General features: G+C 32.1%; 2 protein-coding genes across 2 annotated transcripts; both read left to right on the top strand.

Moving 5' to 3' along the window:
• The first annotated feature begins 421 nt into the window (after positions 1-421).
• On the top strand, positions 422-6,229 carry LOC148618412 (uncharacterized). The gene is made up of 5 exons (XM_088577290.1): positions 422-576; positions 1,616-1,651; positions 3,858-4,004; positions 4,435-4,580; positions 5,150-6,229. Exons 1-5 carry the CDS (start codon positions 492-494, stop codon positions 5,333-5,335), a joined length of 600 nt encoding a protein of 199 aa, XP_088433416.1. The 5' UTR covers positions 422-491; the 3' UTR covers positions 5,336-6,229.
• Positions 6,230-12,929: 6,700 nt separating this feature from the next.
• Positions 12,930-25,910, top strand: LOC148618411 (eukaryotic translation initiation factor 3 subunit L-like). Its single transcript, XM_088577289.1, has 19 exons — positions 12,930-13,002; positions 14,175-14,220; positions 15,896-16,046; positions 16,642-16,721; positions 17,204-17,265; positions 17,618-17,687; positions 18,028-18,101; positions 18,534-18,614; positions 18,867-18,957; positions 19,942-20,096; positions 20,587-20,757; positions 21,719-21,852; positions 22,108-22,207; positions 22,556-22,629; positions 22,960-23,017; positions 23,416-23,454; positions 23,651-23,743; positions 23,918-23,998; positions 25,819-25,910. The coding sequence occupies exons 1-19, from the start codon at positions 12,961-12,963 to the stop codon at positions 25,846-25,848; spliced, it is 1,632 nt and encodes a 543-aa protein (XP_088433415.1). The 5' UTR covers positions 12,930-12,960; the 3' UTR covers positions 25,849-25,910.
• The last annotated feature ends 174 nt before the right edge of the window (positions 25,911-26,084 follow it).

Below are 26,084 nucleotides of genomic sequence, written 5' to 3'. Positions count from 1 at the left end.
TCACCCCGTCTTCCTCCCCTGGACCACCGCCTCCCATCCTCCCAACCAGAATCCCTACTTTCTATATTTTTCACTCCCCGTTCCCGGCCCTATCAACCACCGTTCCCCGTCCCCTCCACCACCATTCACAAACCCTTAAACCACCTATTCTCGTCCCCTCTCCCCTGTCCTCGTCTAATTGAGTATATTACTAACTCGACACGTTTTAACAAATATGGATTCTTAGCTGTACATAAAAGTTCATTTATTTTTAGTGCTACATAAATATTTTAAAATATTGATTTCTAAGTGATTTCGGTGATCTCCAACATTGGAGATAAAGAAAGATGCTAACTGATCCTCCGAAAAAAAATCCGGATTGAAAGTAGGATCAGTATCCGAACTTGATTTTGCTAATTAAAATGTATAACAAAACATTTCGGCGACCACGATTCGTTGTTTACATAGGTAACAAGTACGTGTACATTCTCAATAAGAATATATTCCGTGAAATGAAGGCTTTGATCACAATATTTTTGCTATTTTTCGTACAGTTGTCTGTGACTGTGGACAAAAAGGAGGAAGAGGTATCTGAAGGTATGAGAAATATAGGTGCAATACCATCTGTCGTTTTAGACTTAGCTGGTCTACTGCAGTATAAACTATAATTCATAATTTGTAAAAATTAAAATATACTACATGTAGGCATTGTAAGGCCGTACATTTGAGGAAGGCAATGGCCTTAAGTAGTAGTTAAGCCCAAAGAAAAAGTATCAGGTTCCCCTTTCAACAAATTAGACTTCATGCCATTTATCATTTTGCCAAGTTTGTTTAGTAATTTTACATCAGTGCCCAAAAAAATCAATTTAAAAAAGTATTTTTTTCTATGGAATTCCTTTTAAAAATCCCTTCCTGCATTTTTGAGTCAGATTTCAGGCACAAGTATCTCTTACCATTTTTGAATTATAAGGGGTCAAAGGGACCACACCCGAAACCATCAACTTTTTTAGTTTTGGTCCAATTTGAAAATTTGTTTTATTGGATTTCTCTCCAATATCCCTGCCTGTATTTTTCAATCAGATTTCAGATATCTCTTCAGTTTTCCAATTATAAGTGTTCAAAGTGTTCACTGTCTTCCTTCACAGAATGAAGCTCTGTCCCATTCTCTTAGTGGAGAATTCCATTTTTTTTTAAGTTATATTAAGACTTGAGCTTAAGTTCACAAATTCATATAGACATACATGTACACATTGTATGCTATTCGATAGCTGTTAATTTACAGTTTCGTTGCCGTTGTTCAATTCCACTTCATAACACCGAAATCTGAGTTTTAAAGATGGATGCTAGTGCAGAAAATAATTTACTTTCCCATTGTTTTCATACTTAAATCTGCTTCAACTGAAAGATAAATGACATCACAATGTTAAATTACATTGTTTCTCCGATATCAAAAGGCCACTTGGAAATAATTCTGTGGCCATTTTGAGCAAAAGTGACCCTCAAAATGACAAGTTAGAATTCATGGAATAGAATGTATTGACTTTGAAATAACTAAGTAGTACTAGAGAGGATAGATTTATAAATGTCACCCTCAGTCTTGCAATAGCCTATAAATAGTTACTTCTTTTGATTTTAGATGCTCTCTGTGCTGGATGTGAAGCAACTGCAAAAGGTATGTGTATTTTGAAGTCTTTTAATTATACAAGACATTTCTTTGTGTTTTAACAAGTTTTGTCTCTGATGATATCTATTAATTTTTATTGTAATATACCTATATTTAAATGCTATATCTACCATAATATTGAAATGACATTGTTTTATGGTATAAATTGGTATTACACTATACTGTTACAGGGACAGTAAGCATGTTGTTGGGATTGTTACACTATACTGTTACAGGGACAATAAGCACATTGTTGGCATTGTTTTATGGTATAAATGGTATTACACTATACTGTTACAGGGACAGTAAGCATATTGTTGGCATTTTTACACTATACTGTTACAGGGACAGTATGCACATTGTTGGCATTGTTAACTGTTACAAGGACAGTAAGCACATTGTTGGCATTGTTTTATGGTATAAATGGTATTATAAAATACTGTTACAGGGACTGTAAGCACATTGTTGGCATTGTTACCCTATACTGTTACAGGGACAGTAAGCACATTGTTGGCATTGTGACACTATACTGTTACAGGGACAATAAGCACATTGTTGGCATTGTTTTATGGTATAAATGGTATTACACTATACTGTTACAGGGACAGTAAGCACATTGTTGGGATTATTAACTGTTACAGGGACAGTAAGCACATTGTTGGAATTGTTGACTCCCTGTCAAAAAATCAAATACAAAAACTACAAACCAGGACATAAAAGTCATTTACTCTAATTATGACACAAGTGCAGACAAAACTTCCATGATTTCTATGATATATTTTTTTGGTTCAAAAGACCTTCCCCCCACAAAAAAAAAAAACCCCACCAATTTCCAGATACAGTACAGAAATGGTCATATTAAGATGGATCACTGACATAGTGATATACCACTCTATCAGTGGTTACCCATATTTTTTTTGTTTTCAAAAGTGATGTTCCAATTTCTTGTTTGTATTTTTAAATGGTAGGTTATGTCCATCTACCGTCAAAAAGAATTTTATGGAATGAACATGTTATTGGCTACCACTCTCGGATGATATTTCCAGCTCCAAAGATGATATTAATTAAAAAAACAGTCTTCCCAAAAGACAAGTCGAGGCTTGTTTTTACATATATATTCTATACTTCAACTTTTTGCTAAAATGGATGCTGGTTTGAGTCCTATAAGAGGTCAATATTTAACTACCATATTAAAATAACCTAAGTTAAATTAAAAATAAAAGTAACTGAATATACACATGTATGTTCAACACATGACAATCTCGAATGACTTGTTTCATGTTTGCATGTCCTCTTTTTTATATTTTCACATCTGAAGCCATATTTTGGAGATTTGATGGCAACCTAATTCTTATTTATTGATGTAAACTAATCCAATGAATGTTATTTCAAATACAAGAATGTTAAGCAAAAATTATACATCTTTGGTCTACACATAAAAATCTATATTCACTGAAGGTGATTTTTATGTTTCGTTTCTCTACAAAGAGTAAAACACTAGATTTTAAGTAGCACTCCAACTAAGGATCATGCAAAATGTGATTTATGGGTAAAAAGCCTACATATTTTTATTTTTTGATATTTTGTTTGAAATGTCATAGTAAACAGAAATTAACATGTGGTTTTCCATATAACCTGTGCTCTTAGGAGATAAAAAATTATATAGAATGCACTGTAGATTTCAAAATTAAGAGAGATAACTCTGTAAATGACGCTGAAATACAATAGAATCTACTGGATTTTCAATGTTGATTATCTCCTAAGAGCAGGCAGATTTTTCATAGTATAGACCCATAAAACAACTTGATTACAAAAATAAAAATATGTAGCCTTTTTTGGGGTGTATCATATTTTTCAGATTTTGCATGATTCTGACAAAGACAGCTACTTAATGTTCTTAACATATCTTATTTCACACAACAATTATAGGCCTTACCTTTGATTTCATAAAATCAAATGATTTTTGTTGTTTTTTTTTCATGTCTTATACATATACATTGTAGCATGTGTATTTTTGCCTAGTATCACATAGCATTATGATTTTAGCTGCTAATTTTCAGTATTGATTACATGGGCTTTGTAATAAGCCTATGTTTGTTATTTATGTCTGCTAGCAAGCCATAAAGTGTTATAAATCAGTGTCAAATTTATTGGTAGACAAACAGAAAAAAAACACTAAACAATGAAGAGTTAAATATGTTCTTTTATTTTCCAGCAATTTCAATGCGCCTTTCCTTTAACACAAAGGAAATACTAGAGAAAGAAATTCCGAAAGTTTTAAGAAACATTTGTGATGAAGATAATTATAAAGAAACTGAATTCAATCCATCAAAAGTAAGGAGAGCTTGTAAGCAGTTACTGAGTAAGTATAATGAAGTTGGTCCAGGAGGGCGGTACACTGTTGTACATTCCTAGACCAAATTTGCCTTGATGTTGTGTGCATACAATCATTTAACTTTCAGTATTATTATCAGTAATCTTTTTTTTCATCTCTTGTTATACATGTAGGGCCAACATATGTCTTTATAAGTGGGCTGCATAGAAATTGTTTCAAATGCATAATAATTACAACTCAGGAGAATTCTTTGATATTTTTCACAAAATATTGAAAAGTGTAAGTCCCAACTTTCTTCTAATTTTTTTTATGAACAATCCTTGCTTTAAATGCTTTAGAGAAAGGGATTTGTCAGAAAGCCTGAATTTGTTAAATGCACTATACATGAAATATTTTTGATGTTTTTTGGTAGGTTTTTCTTATTCAAAACAATGAATTGCATTATATCTTGTTACAGAGAAAAGAAAGACTGACGTAACTACTGCCTTGGTTAACTACTATAGTAAGAAGACCAGATCCCAATCCTATTTAGACCTTTCAAAGAAGCTATGTGGTGATGTAACAGGGGTCTGTGTTAGACCAACAGAAGATGGAAAACCTTCAGTAAGTTTACTTCCTTACACATTATAAAAGAAAAACACTAACTAAATTAAAAATGAATTGCTCAGAATGTATTTAAGAGTGTTTCTATTTAAGGGACATAATGAAAGATAATGAACTGTTGAAATTTCTTGCTTGAGTGAAAAACAATGCTAGGTTTTCAAAGGTAAATCTTGATGCTACCCATTTTTGTTTCATATTAGCAGAAGTATAGGAACCTTATAACATTTGTACGTGTACATTGTATTATTTCTACAGATAAAAAAAATTTAGAGGTTTAAAATGAAAGACAGATTTTGATGTTTTTGTTTTGATCTAAATGCCCCTATTAAAACATTTTTTGTATTCCATACACATTGTGATAATCATATTTACTCATTAAAAACTGTTTTCAAGAAGGTATCATGGTAAATTGTTATCCTTTCTTAAGGTTTAACTTAGCTAAAACACTATACTCTCTTATAAAACACTATATTCTCTTATAAAACCTGTAAACAAACATGTCAGTTATTTTTTATCAATAAAATATCTTGTTGAAGGAAACTTGTGTACTTTTTGTTTATCTTCTACAGGAAGGGAAGGTGATATTTAATGATGAAACACAAGAGTTTGAAGTGATAATGGGAGATAATGTGAGAATGCCAAGACCAGTAGATCCAGAAAAACCACAGAAACATACCATTAGATCTAGCGAAGCTGTAAATATTAAACCTCTGAAACCAACTGTACTCAAACATGACAGCCATGATGAACTGTGATACATGTATTAGTTAAACTTGAAAATGTATTAGTGTTGACAGGGTACTAACTTTGTAGTCTATAGACACATACTTAGATGATGATATATTTTACTCTCCACTTGTTTACAATAATGTTTCAGCAAAAAATCCACAAAAATTTGTGTCCACATAATACTGTACAACATTGTCTATTATGCTGTCACTTCTTTAACCTATTACATACAGCCAATCATTGCAGAACCTCTAAAGACTTAGTGAAAGTTGTCATATCAATTACACAATTAATCTACACTTAGTATACATCAGTTTAATTGAAAGTGTGCAATAGCTAGTGGCATATAAAGAATAATTGTAATAGTTCCTACTTTTATAAACAGTTAATCAAAATTCTGATAGCTTAGTTGATAATTTCTTCTGTCCCTATACCATGTACTCTGACGGTACTTTCCTTCATTACAGATGGTTTTTGGTCTTAGATTTTTCAGCTAGAAGTAGTACAGAAGTAGATTTTAATCAATGTAGTAGATATACATATCAACTATTGCATGTAGACCCCATAGATAAAGGCATTCATGTATCTTATTATGAGAAAACAAGTTTACGTACTACTAGTATTATATTTATAAGTACTGGCAAGAAATATAACTCTTCATCTGACACACAGACGGACTGAATTTTCTGTCAAAAGATATATACATTTCTATCTCTAGCATATCTGTGATGTTTTTGATATTTGCATTTTCAAATCATTAAAACTATTTAGATAATGTTCTGAATTGAAAAACATTATTTTTATATTGACTTTATTTGTTGTATATTTTATATGAGTTTTTTTTCTCATAGATTTCTATCATTCAGATTTATATATTTTGTAACTTTTGCTTGTTTGAAATAAAATCAGTGTTACTATAATATTCCTTTTTCATTTACATTTATATAGATAGGAAACTATAAGTTGATTTTTTTATAGATCGGAAGTGGAAACAATTCTGTCATCTGTTAGTTAACCATGTTAAGATTGACCTTCAAGGCATTTAACATAATAATGGTGGTAGGCAGCTAAAATGAGGGTTGGAGAAAAGGGGTGGGAGGTCAGAAAAGTGGTAGTGGGAAAGGGGGACTGGTGAGGTGGAAGAAAGATAGATCAAAAGGTATAAACAATTCTTTGTAAAAATATTGGGAAGCTAAAACTGATTTTTTATACCCCGCCTCTCAAGTGATATTCTCCAAAAAAATTGTGTGTCTGTCTGTCCATCCCTTGACAGTTTCTAGATGATAAATTAATAAGATATTGAAAGATTTTTTACAAACTTTGTATAGTCATTGCGTAACATAAACTACAGATAAAGTTATCAAGATTGAATTTCAATCTGATCGGATTGTTTACACAAAAGTTTTTTTTAAAGTTACTTTTACCCGCAAAAGTTTTTTGCAACGTGGCAAGGTATCATTTAATTTTTTACATTATAATTATTAGTTAACTTTTCTTGCTGTCATACTTTAAAGCATGGTGTATTAGATATGTTGATGCTGGAAGACAACTTGACTCTACTGTAACAGGACTGGGTGTGTCAATAGTGTAACTGTTCATTGGTTTCATTTCATGAAACTCTTGCTGACTTTTTATGTCAAATCATTCCAAATTTTAGCTAAAATAATTTACATAGCCATGGACAGAAACAAAATAATTAAAATTAGACCTACCAATCTTTCCATCAGGTGAATGAATGGAACAAGTGACAAGTCTAATTGTCCCCCGCATTTCGCGATAGCAGGGGAGTACAGAATTCAGCTCTCTGTCTGTCTGAAATTGGTTTCCGGGGCTTAACTTTTAAATGCCTTCATGGAATTTCACCTAACTTCGTTAGCTAAAGGCTTATGGGGTAAGTAAGGTACCTATAGATTTTGAGGTCAGTAGACCAAAGGTTAAGGTCAGACAGACTAAATGAAATAGAATTCTAAACATTGGTTTCTGGAGCGTAACTTTTGAACGCCTTCATAGAATTTCGACAAATTCGAAAGTTGAAGGCTTATGAGGTGAGAAAGACACCTATAAATTTTGGGGTCAGAAGATCAAAGGGCAAGGTCACAGACTTAACAAAATAGAATTTAGATGCCGAAAATTGGTTTCTGGGGCATAACTATTGCATGCCTTCATGGAATTTTATGCAGCCTAGGCTAATAAAGGCTCATAAAGTAAAAAAAGACACCTATTGATTTTGACATCAGTATGGCAAAGGTCAAGGTCACATGGACTTTATGAAATTAAATTTTGGAGCCGAAAATTGGTTTCTGGAGCTTAACTCTTGAACGCCTTCGTAGAATATCACCAAACATGGACAGTTGAAGGCTTATGAGGTGAGAAAGACATTTGTGGTCAGTATGTGAAAGGTCAAAGTCACATAATGCAATCAAATTTTGGAGCTGAAAATTGGTTTTCTGAGTGTGACTCTTGAAAGTCTTCATAGAATTTCACCTAACTTGGCCAGTTGAAGGCTTATGTGGTAAGAAAGACACCAATTGATTTTGGGGTCAGTAGGTTAAAGGTCAAGGTCACACCGACCTCACGACAAAATAATTCAAGGTCAAAGGCTCAACACATCTAAATCTACTTCGATTACTCTTTACACAATAATATTCCATGACAATTTTTTTCTTGCGAGGCGGGGGGCCTGAAGCATTGCTTTCGTTTTAATTAAATTGGGACAGAAAAGAAAAAAAAACAGGATTCAATATTTCCCCATTACTTAACAATGTCGATTCGATAATATAAATGTTGAGTCTCACGAAAACCTGGAATGTATCAGGTGCCCTAGAGGGGTAAGTATATCCTAATCCGCCAGCGGCTCCGGTCATATTGCAAGTGATTATAATCCGGTAATCTAACAATAAAGGAGTTTCATCAAAAACAATTCACACTTGGGAGATATCATTCATTTCAGCTTCTAAGCAATGCTTTTATGATCTTTTTAAATGTTCAGCTAAATTACAATTTTGGACAAATGTTTACTATGATATTGCATAGAAACCGTGCTCATTTAAAAGCTCTGGAGTAATCGGGGAAACAAGTTTCTAGCGGAAAACAAAATAACGCAATCCTGGGACAAAAACCAGACAGAGAAACAGACACACACACATAAAAAAAACACAAAATATCCCAAATTATACGTACAAAGAAACGAAAGTACATGAGCAGCTCTGACTCCACTAAAACCTGAGAGTACCGACCAGATTTACCGGTAGGGTTTTTCTAAAAACACCCACCGAGTTGCTCATAATAAGTCAAGTCCAGGGTAAACGAAAGAGGAAATGAAAACTACGGCTTGTTGAACAAAATCGGTTCTCATGGTGCAGATAGATACACCATAACGATCCACGAGTTCATGATAATAAAAGTTACTTTTTAAAAAGAGTCTCATTTAATATTGACTTAATCATAGTGAGTAACTAAAAACCTTTCTTTCTAGAATACTTCTTCACCTTGGCGTTGTCATGTTTTCGACCTATAGAATAAGAAAATAGTGTTTAAGATTTAGATCCCGTGTTATAAAGAGTATTCTTTCCTAAGAATGTGCTATCCATCCTAGTTTTGTAGGTGGATAAATGTAAACTGTGTTCGTAAACATTTCTTGTTTCTGTGCTACTATACAACTTATTAGTTTTGATGCTCAAGCCTACTAAATTGATTTTCTGCTCCTGTTATGTTCCCTTCGTAATCTGAAGTAGTTATAATTTCATCGAGCAAAGGCGACCTAAATGTTTCTTTTTTATGGATTTAATAAATATCACAACTGCAGTTTTTAGTCTATGATAAAGTTAATTCAGCAAGAAACTATGGTATAGAGTAGTAGAGAATTCGAACGGATTCCTGTTTCGATATTTTTGGTTCAGAGTAATTCTTGTATATAATTTATTTTTGAATCTTGAACTTCCTACCTATTTGGTTTTTATACTGCTGACGAGAGTTACTCCTTGAAACACATGTACAGCATACTGAAATTTGCATTTTTTGTAAATGATTGGTACTTTTGTACTTGGCAATATTTGTCATTTTCAAACTTTCATAGTGTATATTTTCATTCTTAGTGTACATGAAATACAGCGTATGATCGTGTCGTCTGCATTGCAGATATCAACGAAATTTTCAGGATAATTCTTGGTTCATCTTATACTGAAAGAGTAATAAAGGGAACAAATATTCGAGCGGAAATCAAAAGAACATATTCCAAGGACAATACCCGAACAGCTAGGGAATTTAAGTTGGCAATACGGAATGAGCACGTTTGTCGTATGGTTGTTCGTGAGTTTTCCTTTTCCACCAATCTTTAAGTGTAGATCAAGATATGAGGATGACTTCACGGTGTCTGTAGTTTCCTTTGGGGTTTATGCGAGGTATAAAATCCCCAAAACTAGGATTGTTGGAAGACAATATGTCATCAATATGCGCCGAATGGGACTCTTGTGGTTTTGTACTCAAAATTCAATTTTGTACAGACAAAAGTGAATTCTGTTCAACAAAAATGAATTCAGATTAACAAAATTTATAAAATACTAAAAATTTTCAATTTTGTGTCACAAAAGTCAATTCTGTGGCACAAAATTCAATTTAGTGAGACAAAAGTCTGTTTTGTGTCTCAAAAGTCAAAAGACAAAATTCAACTTCGTGTCATAAAATAGAAATTTGTAAGACAAAATTGAATTTTGTCACAAAAGTCAATTGTGTATGCAAATTAGTTTACAGAATCTTTGAATATGCAAATGAATTCTCTCATCACGATTTTGTAAGGTTTCTAATTGGATATAGTAACCACATGTTTCCGATTACTTCTAGCAAAGCAGGACGTTTAATAAGGCCGTTTTAAGTGAAATTTCCAAAAAAATCTTTTAAGTTGTTTCTACAGTAAAGTGTTTTGAAAAGACTAAATTGCTATTTAGTTTTCTGTGAGATTTGTTTGATAAAACAGGTTTTAAAACACGCGATTTTTCTACTTTCGATTTATTGGGATTTCTCCTGGTGAATCATGTGATCATTTCCTAACATTTTTCAACTCAACTATAAAATGTTTTGCCCGACCTGTTAATCGCAACCAAATTCGTTAAAATCAGACAAGACAATTTGTTTTGATGTATATGTCCCAAGTTTTGCTGGAAAAAGAAATAAATGTCAGATTAGCCAATAAAATCGTATTGGAATTGTGTTGTGCGGTGAAATTTGTTAATCTGTCAAAGTCGGCGAAAGATTATTTTGTTCCACTATCTCTCACGATTTTTGCCAGATACAGATAGTTTCCTTATTTCATTCCTATTTTACTGGCGTATGACAAGAAATTCGATTGAGTGGAACAGGTCGGGCGAGATGAAAAACCGATATATCACGTGTCTAACTTTCGTTTCCCTTTTGATTATAATTACAAACGCTCAAATAGCCTCTTTAGATTAAAGATTAAATGACACAGTGGGTAATACGATTACGATATCTGATATTTCTTTCACTTATGTGCTTTATTATAACCGTGCACATTCGAACCATATCCACTGTACTGCGGTGAATGCTTTAAGTTTGTAATACACGTGTACATGATGCTGCACATTTTGAATTAATTTGCATATCCAAAGGATTCTGTAAACTAATTTGCATACAAAATTGACTTTTGTGACACAAAATTGAATTTTGTCTCACAGAATTGAATTTTGTGACACAGAATTGACTTTTGTGACACAAAATTGATTTTGATCACAAAAAGATCAAGTCCCATTCGGCGCCCCGTATCATTTATATAGCAAAAACTATATAGCTAAACAGTCCCGTCTTTTGAATCAGATTAGCTATAAAGTCAGTCTCAAAGGAGTGAAAGAAATGTAAGCGAGTAGCGAAACTCGCCTACGTCTGTTGAAAAACACGTCCACCACAAATTCAAGCATTTTGACAAGATTTGGAATTTTTTTTTATATAAAGTATTTGGACTCTCTACCAAGTACTACGTTTCCGTCTTTTTTTTTCTGTAACAACGATACATAATGCCTTTGAGTCTGGATTTCAACTGAGTATTGGGAATAGTAATATAAAGAGTTGAAAAATCATTGGTCTTGATGCTACTATATTCCGATAATAATCTAGTATTCAGGGTTTCCAGAAGATATTTCGAGTTTTTCGGATATCCACATTGAATTGATACCTCTACGTGACAGAGTAAAAGTGTTGTGGTAAGAACGAAGACCATATTTGACAGCTGTAAGTATAAAATACCCCACTTTGACTGCTGTTTATAATACCCTCTTTCACTGCTGTAAGATGTAATACTATCTTTGACAGCTGTAAGTATGTAATAGTATCGGAAGTGCAGATCCAGCTATGAAAGGTTTGTATGGATTCTTGTGGAGTTTTGGAATATAATATGTGGACGGAAGTCTAGTAGAAAAAGAAATGAAGCACAGAGTGTGTTAACTACTGGGGATCATGGTAAAACGTGTGGCAGCCAATAGATAAGGGGATATGTTTACTTATTTTTTTAAAACCTCTTCACAAATCTATACGTTTAACCCCTTTAACTGTATGGTTGTATATTTCCGCTGACTATGATAAAGCCATCGCAAATATCTACTTAGTTTAGCAGGTGTATTAAATATACAAATGTACTTATGAGAAGACCGACTCGCACGCAGCCTTTGTTACTGAATATTCATAACACATTTTGTTTTGCCACATATATGCAACTTATATTTGATACTTACGGTACAGAAAAATACATAACACTACTAAAGCATACATTACATAAAAGCTTAGAACAATATAAATAAAAACAGAAGATGTTGCATCTCAGTGGTGGATCCACAGAAGGGTGCAGTGGGTTCTCTCCCCTCCCCTTTTCATTGTAAATTTGTCATTTCCATGTGTTAAATTGACAAAAATTGCAAATAATGTCCGGTTCGCCCTGGGTGGTTTCGCCCCGATTTTTGTCTATTAAAATTAGATAGTGAAATAAACTAAGGCAAATGTACAACTGCACAACCAATTAATATCTACCAAATAATGTCTTGTTTTTTTTTTTGGTGTTTTTTTTTTTTTGGTTTATTTTGTCTTGAAGTCGGACTGTCTGGTTACAAGAAATACACAAGTTGTCTGCTTTAAGGACATGTCAAGATGCGAATTCAAGAATGAATATGCCAGTTCGAACTTATGTCTTTTATACATTTTCGACAATTGTTTGAAGATCAAAAAAATGCAAGCTGAGTTAAAGCTGAAAATAACATCTATTGTCAATTACTGTTTGAAGAATATTTCTGTAATAACAATGTCCGTTATATTAATTTTCCTAACAATTGAATGACCAATCAAAATTTCAATAAAATACCTTGGGGCGAAACAACCCAGGGCGACCATGTAACTAGGGCGAAATTACCCGATACCCTGTCACCCCCCCCCCCCCGTCCCCCCTGCATCTGTCGGCTGGGTATCCCATGTACTATCTGCTGGTCACATAAAAAAGGAAAAGAGATAAACTAAATCAAATTGAAAGAGAAAAGTTTCGTGTCTTTTATTTGATTCATAAAGAGAACTCAAGCTCGCTTTTCGGAACTCATTACGCATCCGGATTTGTGCTGAAAGTTATGTATTGTAAGGGACACAACTCTGTACGATCAACATGTGGAGTGACGAACCACCGGCTTCCTTTGCTCCTCCAGAAGTAAACGTGCCTCATTTTATCTTATTTTTCATGTATTTGAAGTATATTTTTGTGTATCATGTTTATTTTATGGATACAGTAGCAATGGTGCTGAATTCAGACCGAAATCGACCCTGTTAAATAATGATGCGTTACCATCTGTCATTTCCCTTTCTACACAAAAACATATTTTATTTGGGTTATTGTTACCTTTTAAAACACTTGCCAATCAAGAGCAATCTTAAACATAACTACACCAACAAGAAAAAGGGAGATCCTTTGGTGGTCTTGTTGTGACCAGATTGATTGGAAAGAAGTGAAATCAGCTGGTTTGGAAAAAGTCCGGAAATTTAGGTTTATAATTTACGACAGTAATGTTGTAAAACATAGACTGTGATGTCATAAACATGTGACAACATTTGACCCTCATTTGTATTTGTGGTACTCCAAATAGTGTTTTTTTTCAGCAAAAAAAGATCTCTGTGTATGAAATTTTGTTAAAAATTGAAAATATTTGTGTAACATTAAGTTCAAATCCAGTAACTATTTAGATATTTTATTTAAAAGTGCTTTCTCCTGTAAAAAAAAAATAGGGCAATTACTAAAGTATGTTTTGAAACCCCACTATGTGAGGGATAGTACCCAATACAGGGGTGAACTCGAATTTCAGAACTTGTTTCTAACTTGATCAGACATGTGTATTCTTGTCATTTAAGCATATTATCTCCATTAATCATAATTTTTGATATAAGTTAAATTTTCACCAAACAAATGTGTGGTCTTTTTTGACAATTTTATAGTTGCCAATTATAGTGGCCTTAACCTTTAAATTTTATTATAAAATCTATTCAAACTTTAAAGACAGTGTGACTGTGACCAAAATATCATTAAGTTGTTGAGTGGAAATTAAGTAGGACACATTGATATTAAGTTGGGCAGAGTTCTACCTAGAGAGCTTTGAAGGCTACCTAGATTTGTGTTTAAATTGGTAAATTTATTAAGAGTATTTTCATTGCTAAAAGTGCAAAAGTTCTGCTTAATTTATTTTTTGCCCAACTGCATATAAATTTGCTACCTACATGTACATGTAGGTTGGTGTTCTAATGGTAAAGCAATCACTTTGAATTGAGAAGACATTAATTGAGTTTTTTTACTAATTAAGACACATTAATAAAAAAATCTTTATTTTTTAGTACTATTCATATCCACCACCTGGAACAGACTATGATGCTCATACAGGTGAATACATTACTCAGCATTAGCTGTATATATAAACATCTCAGAATGTGACGAGTCTATTCGCTACACTGCTCCATGGGATCAAATCAATACAGGGAAGATAATGTAAACTTATAGAAGTCTGAAAAATTCTCAATGATGTTAGAACTCATACTGCTGTGATGCCATAGAGTGTTTAATAAGTGTGAAATCTGATGTGTGATTAATAAAATTTGTTTCTTTTCACTACTCACATGTTTTTTGATTAATTAAATAAACAAATCAAACCATAAGGAGTGTCAACAAATAATTTCAAAAGTCTCGCTAATTGTTGTAAAAACACACTTCAATCATGGTTTGTAATAAAGTAATCAGTTTTCCAACTAATTAGTTGACTTTGAGACTTCAGCTGTTAATTAACCTCAGTCATATCGAGGGGACTAATTGAAAACCTCGAGTTATCCGAGATTTTGATTCATCCAAGGTAAAATTGTATTTAGGGGAGTAAGGGGAGTTTTGCTGGGACTTTGAAATAAGTTTGAGTTATCCAAGATCTCGACTCTTCTGAGTTAGACACATCGATGTTTGATTGTTTATATACATCGGTATATCAGGGTGTTTATTCCACTCAAGTTCCTCATCTGGGAAACAATACATCCATGTAATTTGATATTACAAATTGTTATTTCTTACTCATGTTTCACTTAATGTGCAGACTTCATATATCAGTCATTTTCTCATGGAGTTAAAATTTCAATAGGTCATTAACGTTCTTTTGAAAAATTTGATTTTTATGAGAGTTTACATTACCTGGCCTTAAGGCTGTGTGAGCTATTGTCGTCATTTAGCTTTGAACTTCCAACTTTGAAAATCTTCTTCTCAGGAACTATTAGATGGGTTAAAACAAAACTTTGCATGAATGTTCTGTAGAATACCTTTAACTATAGGTGTGTGGGGATTTTGATCATGCAAATAACTCAAAACAGTTGGGTTTAGCTAAATTCTGGTAGGGAGTAAAATTGTTGAGCATGATGAGTTGGACCTGTGCCAAAATTTTCAAAAAGACTTGTTGACAAATGAATGAGTTATGAGTCCTGAAATGGATTTTTTTGCCTGAATTTTACATTTCCTACTTTTAAAATCTTCTCCTCTTAGACTACTAGTATGATAGATTGTAACCAAACATGGCATGAATGTTTGTAAAGATATCTTTAACAATCTGTGTATGGAGATTTTTTAACTGTCAAAAAACATGGTGGACGTTACTAAAAATTGAGGATTTGTGGAAATAGTTAAAAAAATCAATGGGTTTAGGAAAATTTTCATGGAGTAAAATTGATCAACATGGTGAATGATTCTTGTGACAGTTGTACAGTAGGGTAAAGAGTCCAGCTTTAGAACGCTAAAAAGACTGACAAGTGAGCAAGTCAGTTAAATAGAATGTGTGATACAGTCCCTCTTATCCTTATTGCTGCTCCATTACATCAAAATACTGTCTATTACTACAGTACATGATTACAGAAATCTAATTTAGGTAGATCCTGAGTTTTATGAAGATGAATGTAAGCATTGTTATAAGTACTCTCATACTTTTTGTAAATTTAAGGATAGTTATGAGGTTTCCTTATTGTAATTAGGTATCAAGTTAGTTAAAGATTTCAATGTCTAATCTAATTTACAATTTTGTTTTACTTAGGTGACCCCCGACAAGATTTGGAATATGAAAGGCAGTTTGCCCAGCAATCATCATACATTGTACCTGATGTCATCAAGAACTTTTTGGTGGTGTTTCAGAAAGCAGTTAATGACCAAAATATTTATGAAATACAAAATGCATATGAAAATGGGTATGTTATAAAATAGATTAGAAGACTGATAGAACAGTGGATAAACAAACTTATAAAAACATGAAAATCCACTGTTGTATCAGTCTACTAGTTATAAGTCAACTGGTAATTTGTATTTTCTTGTCTGAATTAAATATTTTATTTTGTTTGGAAATGACTCACTACTACAATGCACTGAATCCAGATCAGAAAAATTAACCTCCCTCCCTAATATAATAAAACGTAGGTTAGAGATATGGGAAAAAATGTTGATTTGCATTATAACACACTAAAATTGTAATGTTAAATATTTCTTTATTTTCTATAACTTCTAAAGCAAACAGCATATTAATGATTTTAAAGATGTGATTGTCTGACCCACTTCTTAGATGGACATCTATTTAAAAATAAACACACAACTTATAATTATACAATCGGCTTCAGAATGTGATATTATTAATCACAACCAGTTTGTTCTTCACATTAATTGACAGAAAAAAAAAAAACAGATAAAATTATTTACGGCAATAATTATTTGGAATTATATCCTAAGTTGTTCACAGTAATGTCATCCATGAGAAATACAATGACCAACTAATCAAGATTTTGGTTTTAGATTCAACAAATTGACAGACAGATTTTTCAAGACAAGTCCATGGCCTGAGTCAGATGTTATCGCTCCAATTGTGCAAAATGGTAATTAAGTACTTTGAGAAAATGAGATGAAATCTTTTTTATTTACATTTTTTCTTGTATTTTAAAGTAACAAATAGTAAGCTTTAGATGTTTTTACAAGGAGCAATCTCAAGCAATGGAATAAAACATACTTATTTTTTTATCATTACTTATCACTAGATATCATATATAGAGTGAAAAGTTAAAATTGTTTCTTTCAATTTTACATTTTCTATCTTACTATTTTTTTTATAGGTTATCATGTATTCTGATTAATTTTAGTCTGGTAAAATATATTTCCATGATGATGTTTTTAATTTTTTTTGGAAGACATACTCATATTGATTATATGAGGTTAGTGAAAATAAACCCACATCTCAGCAATATTTTGTTGAGCCACAAAATAAAGATTATAAATTATTGCAAATTATACTTATGGAACTCTTGATCTCTCACATTTTTATGAGCAAATCATTCACTATAATTACTTTATGTTCTTACAGATCACATCTTCCTTGTGCTGTATAAAGAATTATATTACAGACATATATATGCCAGAGTACCAGTATGTACTTTATTGTAATTGTGTGTAAGCTTTACCTCAGTCTACATTTGTTATATAATGTGGTACCTTTTAGTTTACCATAGATTGATACAAGCAATTACAAGAAAACAGTTTCTGGGAGTTGTGAGTGCCCAGGAGCTTTGACTGCCCATTTTTTTGCCGTAAAATCAAAGTATCAGTGATATCCTTGAGTTGTTGCCCTTGCCATAATAAGTTGGATGAATTCTAGATTTGATTGAAGTTTTATCTTAAAACTGCACATTATAGAAAATATCAAGTTTTATTTGAAAAGAGTTGTACTGTTCTAGGATTGAACCATCTGTTGACATCTTTCTGTTATTATTCTTTATAGAGTGGACCAACCTTGGATCAGATGTTTGAATCCTACTATAACTACTGTAACTTATTCAATTTTATTCTGAGTAAGTAAATAATGACTGTGTATTGCTTATGGATATTCTGTGATGGAAAGGTTTTTCTTCTGTTAAAAGGAGATATATTGGGTTACTACTGACACAGCTCAGAATTTCAGTTTACTTTTAAAGAAAGTTTAAATGAAAGGAAAAAAGGTAAAAAACTGTGTCATTATTATTAATAGATATAATTACAAATGGTATCAAGGAAAACATGTATCCTGTAATGAATTTTACAAATCACGATATGGGAACAATAAGTAAACGTAATACCAATAGCTTTTCCTTAAGGCGAGTTAAAAAATGATTACTTTACTATGGCATTATTAAAGTAATTTTTGTATTGTAGATGCTGAAGGTCCTGTACATTTGGAGCTCCCTAATCAGTGGTTATGGGACATTATTGATGAGTTTATCTATCAGGTACTTTATTACAGTGAAACCTGACTTTGTTGATGTTTGGTTTTCATGTGTTTGAAATGCATTGAGACACATACATGGATGAAGAGAAAATGACTGTATTAGACAGGTCTTTGTTTTTTCAGGATTCCATTTAGATGAGGTTTGTTGTATTGGGATTCTGTTTTTGAAATGGAAGAATTATTTTAAAGACTGTTATTTGTTTTCACTGGGAACATGAAGAAAAGTAACATTTGAGTTACATGAGACCTTTCCAGACTGGTATTATAATATATCTATCTAACTGGAAGCTGTCGTTATTTACATACAGGATTTGGGTTATAACTCCTTACATGTACCAGAGATAACATGAGGAAATGAACTTTTCTTTGGAAATAATGATATCATTACCAAAGCTTGTATGAATCTGACTATGTACACTATGTTTTATTACAGTTCCAGTGTTTTAGCATCCACAGAAGTAAAATTGGAAAGAAGTCAGAAGATGAAATCAGTGTATTAAGAGGACACCCAAAGGTAATGAAAGAGATGACTGACATTTATTGAAATGTAAGTCTTATCAGATTTGCATCACAAAAATCAGAAGTATTATCTTACTGCTTTTAAAGTAGAATAGCAACCAAGAGATACTGATCATACGTTTGGGAATTCACTGACACTAAAATATCTTGCTTTTGGTAATCAGTATTATAAGTCTTTCAGTACTCTGTCTCATTGTGCTTCATTTAATTACTGGAAATTTTTATGTTTTGAACTTTTGAATTACAGATCTGGAATGTACACAGTGTGTTGAATGTTCTTCACTCCTTGGTAGAAAAGTCCAGCATTAATAGACAACTGGAAGTATACACTAGTGGAGGTGTGTGTTGTGTACCATAATAAGGATTTTCTTCATTGTACACAGGCACAATAACTACATATTATAAACGAATAGCAACAAACATATTTATAATGTTAACATTTGATTATGACATTTGTACAATGAATATTATGAAATAGACTTAATAGATGTGATCTTTTTATCTGTAATAAGATGTAGAATTAATATAATTTTTCTCATCTGTCATAGGTTCATTACTATTTTGTCTTTGTAGACTAAAAAGACGGGGACAAGTACCATTAGTTTTTAATTATGATAAAAAAAAACAACAAATAACATCACTAAATACAATTATTGTTAGGTATACTGTGATTTGTATTTCTTAGCTTATACCTGTGTCACCAACTGTTCATTTAAAGTTACTTTAAACTTGTAAAACTCCATAAAAAGAAATATTTTCTATCAGTTAAATTCCAGAAGGTAAAGTTGAATTGTCACTGAATGGGGGAACATTGAGCCTCAAGAAAAGAATTAATTATGAAATAAATCCAACATTGTATTATTTCCTAACATTTCAATTTTATGTTCATTGAAAACATCATCACTAACTTGGGTATTTACAGTAATCATGTTTGTATCTGTGAGTCTTATCAGTAATCATATATGTATCTTTGGGTCTTATCAGTAATCATGTTTGTATCTGTGAGTCTTATCGGTAATCATATTTGTATCTTTGGGTCTTATCAGTAATCATGTTTGTATCTGTGAGTCTTATCAGTAATCATATTTGTATCTTTGGGTCTTATCAGTAATCATGTTTGTATCTGTGTGTCATATCAGTAATCATGTTTGTATCTTTGGGTCTTATCAGTAATCATGTTTGTATCTATGTGTCATATCAGTAATCATGTTTGTGTCTGTGTGTCATATCAGTAATCATGTTTGTATCTTTGGGTCTTATCAGTAATCATGTTTGTTTCTATGGGTATCAACAGTAATTAACAGTGATATGTTTATGATTAGGTGACCCAGAGAGTGTTGCTGGAGAGTTTGGACAGCATTCTCTATACAAGATGTTGGGATACTTCAGTTTGATAGGTCTACTGAGACTTCACTCCTTACTTGGGGATTACTACCAAGCTCTTAAAGTACTGGAGAGTATTGACTTCAATAAAAAGGTAAACAGTCATGTTTCTTGAGAAAACTTTTTTTTTTTATCATTTGACTTTCAAGATCTGAATTTTATTTCACATGCATTCTCAGGGTATTTACTTTGAATATTCTGTTTATGTGATTATTTTGTAGAACATGTACTTGCAGGTGCCAGCGTGTCAGATTACTACATTTTACTACATGATTATTTTGTAGAACATGTACTTGCAGGTGCCAGAGTGACAGAGAACTACATTTTACTATGTAATTATTTAGAGAACATGTACTTGCAGGTGCCAGAGTAACAGAGTACTACATTTTACTATGTAATTATTTAGAGAACATGTACTCGCAGGTGCCAGATTACTACATTTTGTGTTTAATTTATAAAACTTGTACTCAAGTGTGCCATTGTGTCAGATTACTATATTTTAGTATGTGATTATTTTGTAGAACATGTACTCGCAGGTGCCAACATGTCAGATTACTACATTTTACCATGTGATTATTTTGTAGAACATGTACTCGCGGGTGCCAGCGTGTCAGATTACTACATTTTATTATGTTGGATTCTGTTACATGATGATGAGGAGGTATCAGGATGCTATCAGGACTCTGTCTAATGTACTGCTATATATACAGAGGACAAAACAGATGTTCCAGTCTAGAGCTCAGTTATATGATCAGGTAAATATAGGCTCATGTAACAGATTATATTCCCTCCCCAAAAGGGAGATAATCCAATTTTAAGGGGTTTACATGTTTCAACTTTGTAAGTGCATCTCCTTTTAACCACTCATAGAATTCTGGTGAAATTTTATACCAAGGTTAGGCATCATATGTAGATGTCAATGAAGGACAATAATTAATATTACATGTCTTCATTGAATGATTATCCATCTGAAGTGCCATGTTTTACTGCTAAAGTGTATGAAAAAATTATTATAAAGGAGGTTCTTCATCAGGGTAACCTTTGGGAATTCACCTTTTTACTTTTGAATCATTGAGAGTCTAATATCAGTATGGCAGGAAGTGAATAAAAGAAAATTTTTACACATTTGTTGGAACTTAAGAACCAACTTGACCTATACAAGTAACTTGTAGCAAAATTAATGGTGATTGAAGTCCTGATTACATGATTTGATTATTATCCATTCAGGATCCAAAGGTCATATAATGAAGGAAATGGTTTTTGACATTGAAATAATTTCAATTAATTTTCTTATATCAAAAATACCATATCTTTTAACCAGGCCTCTCTAGCATATCTCCTAATGGGTTACATCTGCTAAGTCTTAAACCATGCCTCTCTAGCTTATCCCCTAATGGGTTACATCTGCTAAATCTTTAAACCAGACCTCTCTAGCTTATCTCCTAATGGGTTACATCTGCTTTATCTTTTACAGCTTTGTAACAGTAAATTTTTATGAACTTTAATATGACTTCAATTTTGAAATATTAGAGTAAGAAAGGAAGTATGTTTACTATTTATTTCAATGAATCTTTTAATGTGCTGCAGTTTTTGAGGACGATATTGTAATTTTAAAAATAATTTCACTTGGTGCTGTCAGTTCGAAATCAATGATTATTATATTCAACTCTATAACTGTATAAAACCTATCTTTGAACCTATATATTCTGCCAATAGATCACTAAAATGAATGATAAGATGTACACACTTTTGGCAATATGTCTGGTCCTACATCCAATGAGGATTGATGAGAGTGTACACTCACAGCTTAGAGAGAAATTTGCTGATAAAATGCTGAGAATGCAGAAGGGGTAAGTCAATCTGTGTTCTATATGTGTAAAATCCAATGTGTGTTACTTGATGAATTAGCTTTTTAAATGAATACTTAAAACATTGAAACTGGGTCTGTCAGTTTGATATTCCCAAAGCATTGCAAATAAATTCATTAATGTGGAGAGTGAACCTTTGTTGAATATAAAGATAATTACCGGTATGTAAAATTTTACGATGATTTTTATATTGATGTCAAATGGAGATTCTGAAGTATCTTTGTTTTGTTTTTCCAGGGACATTGAAGAATTCACATCCAACTTCTCTTTTGCTTGTCCTAAGTTCTTGTCACCTGTACCACCAAATTATGATGCTCCATCTGTTGTCAACCATAAGGTTTGTACAAGTTAGAAGCATTCCTATAGCATTAAGAATATTAGAGAGAGATTGAAATACATAGATGGTTCCAAATATATAATGCTTGAATTGTGAGACTTAACGATAGGTTGTAATCATTTCCCTTAAGCTGTTTAAGGAAACAGATTTATATTTATCTCATCCATACTACTACCATTACATTTAAAATTGACATTTTTTGCTGCGTTACTGGGTTAAAATGCCCTAGATTTCTAACATGTCTCAAAATACTCATAAATTATTGAAAAGTCTTTCTTGAAGGAAAAATAAAACTCCTCTTTTACTATTATTAATTTAATATAGAAACATTTGTTGAATTTGTTCTAGGAGCCATTCATGCTTCAACACAAGGTGTTTATTGATGAAGTTCAGCAACAAATTTTGTTACCAACAATTAGAAGGTTAGTATTTTGTTGTCAGAACATTATCCTGTAATTATAGTAACAGTACATTTCAGGAAAAAGTTACACCAATTACATAGAGCATCTTTTTCATGTTCTTGCAAATTTATATAGAATTATGTGTCTCAAAATGAGCAAATAGTATTTTGATATGATGTAAAAACTTTATTTTTGAATCATTTGAAGAAAAAATACATAAAACTATAGATGGTAAAATTACAAACCTCTTTCCAGGAGGAGATATAAAAAAAATCCAGTTTAAGTGATGATAATGTAAAGTTAGTGATTCTATAAGTAAGAAAAAAGTGATTTACTACTCTTTTTTTACAGTTATTTGAAGTTGTATACAACCCTACCTTTATCTAAACTGGCTGGGTTCATGGAAATGGTATGTACCTTAATTACATCTCTATACAATGCATTATTTTGGTATATATTGGTTTATATACATTCTGTAATTGAATTTTTATGCCTTTCTTTTTAGAAATAAACTTGGAAATTGTTCGTTTTAACTTGGAGTTGTTTTCCCCTGTAAAGACCCTTTGATCTGTCACACATCACCTTTCTGTTTTCATTGTTAAAATTTTAGTAGGGGCATTTATGTGCTTATTAGACATTTCTTGTAGTTTTACGATGCTAACTATAATATAATTTACTGTGGTGGTTTGTGGCAAAAATTACTATCAATTATTTTCATGTTTGATATTGATTTAAATCTTGAAAAAAAATACTAAAACATGTTTCTATGTACATCAGCAACTTATAAAAAATGATGACTATTTTCAGCCTGTTGATGAACTTAGGACTCATTTGATGTGCTTTAAGGTTAGTCACACTTTGTATTTGATGAATATAAATATAATTGATATATGTTATACCTAAGAAACATTTTAAGAATTTAATTTCAGAACTTAGTAAAATAGAAAAATTGAAACATTGAATATCTCTATTGATGTTGTCTCTTTGAATGACTTATTATTTTAGATGATACCATATACAATAATATTGATTTATATTTTAGCATAAAATGAAGAATGTTGTGTGGACAAAAGGAACCAGTGGTTTGGAGGGAGAATTTCAGTCTGCATCTGAAGTTGACTTCTACATTGATAAGGTAACAGAAGCTCTATAGAATTACCAGATAATTCTGAGTTAATGTTTCAGTAAGATAAACTATACATCAGTCATGTCATTCTGATTGTATGTTGGTATCTGTAGGTTGTCAGTTTATTTTAGTACCTTCTGTCTTATCATCCTTTATAATATGAGTATTGTTATCATTCTACAGGACATGATCCATATAGCTGATACTAAGGTAGCCAGAAGATATGGAGACTTCTTTATCAGACAGATTCATAAATTTGAAGAAGTAAGAATTTTTTTAAAGTTTAGAGCACATTACAAGACTAAACATGTTAATAAAGTAGCTTTTGTAATAGAAGTACTGGTATTACAGCATATACAATGATCTTCAGGGAATAGAGTTGGTCTTCTGTTGATAAAATGGAAATCACCTTTTTGAACTGACGAGGAGATATAAACTTCCTATCATTTCTTAAGTTTGTGTCTGATATTAAGTTTAAACATCAATTATCAAGTTAATTACCAAAATCATCAATTCAGTTGTCAAGGAAAGACCAGCTCTGTCTCCTGAACATCAACATCGTATGTGCTATAATTGGTATTAGTTTCTGTTTAACACTTCATTCTGAAAATACTGTCAAACTGATCTCAAACAGAAGGTTTAGACTGGAAATACAGTCAAACTGATCTTAGAAGATTTTTACTGAAAATACAATCAAACTGATCTCAAACAGAAGGTTTAGACTGGAAATACAGTCAAACTGATCTTAGAAGATTTTGACTGAAAATACAATCAAACTGATCTCAAACAGAAGGTTCAGACTGGAAATACAGTCAAACTGATCTTGGAAGGTTTAGACTGGAAATTCAGTCAAACTGATCTCAAACTGAAGGTTTAGACTGGAAATACAGTCAAACTGATCTCAGAAGGTTTGGACTAGAAATACAGTCAAATTGATCTCAAACAGAAGGTTTAGACTGGAAATACAGTCAAACTGATCTTAGAAGGTTTAGACTGGAAATAAAGTCAAACTGATCTCAAACAGAAGGTTTAGACTGGAACATGGATCCAGAAACGGTCCAAAATGCCGGCCATTGACCAACAAATTTTGCAAATGACCAACGACAATTTTCCAATATCGGACATAAAAAAATTGTCAACCCTTATAAATTACAGTCTGCACAGTTTTATTAGTGTATAAACATCCTGTCTACCAGTCTCTTAATTGTTTATTGGAAATTAATTGACAGGTGTGTGTCAATTTAAGCCGAAGTGCAGCCACCTGTGACTGTGATTGACCTGTAACTGATTAGTTGATCGCATAATTGAATTAACGGTACAGGTGGAGCCCCATTGTGTATACAAATTAATATTATATTAATTATATGAAGTAACTCGGAAAATCTTCATACATTTATTAGTTGATTAAGAAAAAAGATTGACAAGTCCACCATTTTCCCGCCGAACTTTCAGAGGTAACAAAAGCACACAGAAGTGAAACTACAAATCAGTTGTAGTTTGTAATTATTAATTCATCGATTGAATCATTTTAACACAGAAGTCAACAGACCATTTAAATCAATATACAAAATGTGTTCGCGAGTTCCTTAAATGATCAACATTTTTTTCATCCCTCAGTTTTCGGCTGTTATGTGATGAAAAAGTCAGAGAGATACGATGTTTTGTTTACATGTTAGAACGTCCATGTGTAGTCGAAACAGAACTTGTTCACTTGCTCTGATATTTTGTAAAAGTCAGAGTATGTGATGAAATAACATACTTTCCAATGTTTATCTGAAAATAACTACATACAAATGTTTTTTTAAGTTTATTTTCGATTTGAGCATGCAAAAGACTGACAAAAAAATGTCCGGTATGAGCTGTCAAAATTTCCGGACCCTTGAACTGGAAATACAGTCAAACTGGTCTTGGAAAGTTTAGACTGGTGTTTTTCTTTTCACTGGTTTGTAATGGTTATTGTAGGACAGTAAAGATAATGTTTTGTTTATACACAGTTTCGTTTAGACACGATTTAAAAAAATCAATATATGATGATGATTGTAAGAAGAGATGAGGTTATGATATTTGTTGTTTTTTTTTTACAGATAACAAGAAGCTTGAAGCAAGTGAATTGAAGACATTGTATTTTATACATTGTAATTGTATGTCAGTCATCAAATAGAGTGCTGTCTGTCAATATGTGGAATAATCTGTATATCTATCAAATCTCCCCTTGAGGTCAGAATTTAGGACACAACTGATTATTTTAGTAATTATTTCAAGAATGCATTTAATGATCTTCTAAAACTTTGCTAACTGCTTCCAAATACAGTATTCTGCACATATCAATGTTCCATTTTGTAGGAAAACA

Source organism: Perna viridis, chromosome 4, assembly GCF_037379345.1.
Source record: "Perna viridis isolate PV_CMFRI_1.1 ecotype Kerala chromosome 4, ASM3737934v1, whole genome shotgun sequence".
Classification (NCBI taxonomy): domain Eukaryota; kingdom Metazoa; phylum Mollusca; class Bivalvia; order Mytilida; family Mytilidae; genus Perna; species Perna viridis.
The sequence above is the reverse complement of the archived record's forward strand: the minus strand, read 5'-3'. Positions and strand labels throughout refer to the sequence as shown.

Coding starts and splice junctions, on each gene's coding strand:
- LOC148618412 (XM_088577290.1), top strand. CDS start 492: ATGAAGGCTTTGATCACAATATTTTTGCTATTTTTCGTACAGTTGTCT. Junction 577..1,615: donor GGAGGAAGAGGTATCTGAAG/GTATGAGAAATA, acceptor TTTTGATTTTAG/ATGCTCTCTGTGCTGGATGT. Junction 4,005..4,434: donor AGCTTGTAAGCAGTTACTGA/GTAAGTATAATG, acceptor ATCTTGTTACAG/AGAAAAGAAAGACTGACGTA.
- LOC148618411 (XM_088577289.1), top strand. CDS start 12,961: ATGTGGAGTGACGAACCACCGGCTTCCTTTGCTCCTCCAGAA. Junction 22,208..22,555: donor CATCTGTTGTCAACCATAAG/GTTTGTACAAGT, acceptor AATTTGTTCTAG/GAGCCATTCATGCTTCAACA. Junction 23,455..23,650: donor CTCATTTGATGTGCTTTAAG/GTTAGTCACACT, acceptor TTTATATTTTAG/CATAAAATGAAGAATGTTGT.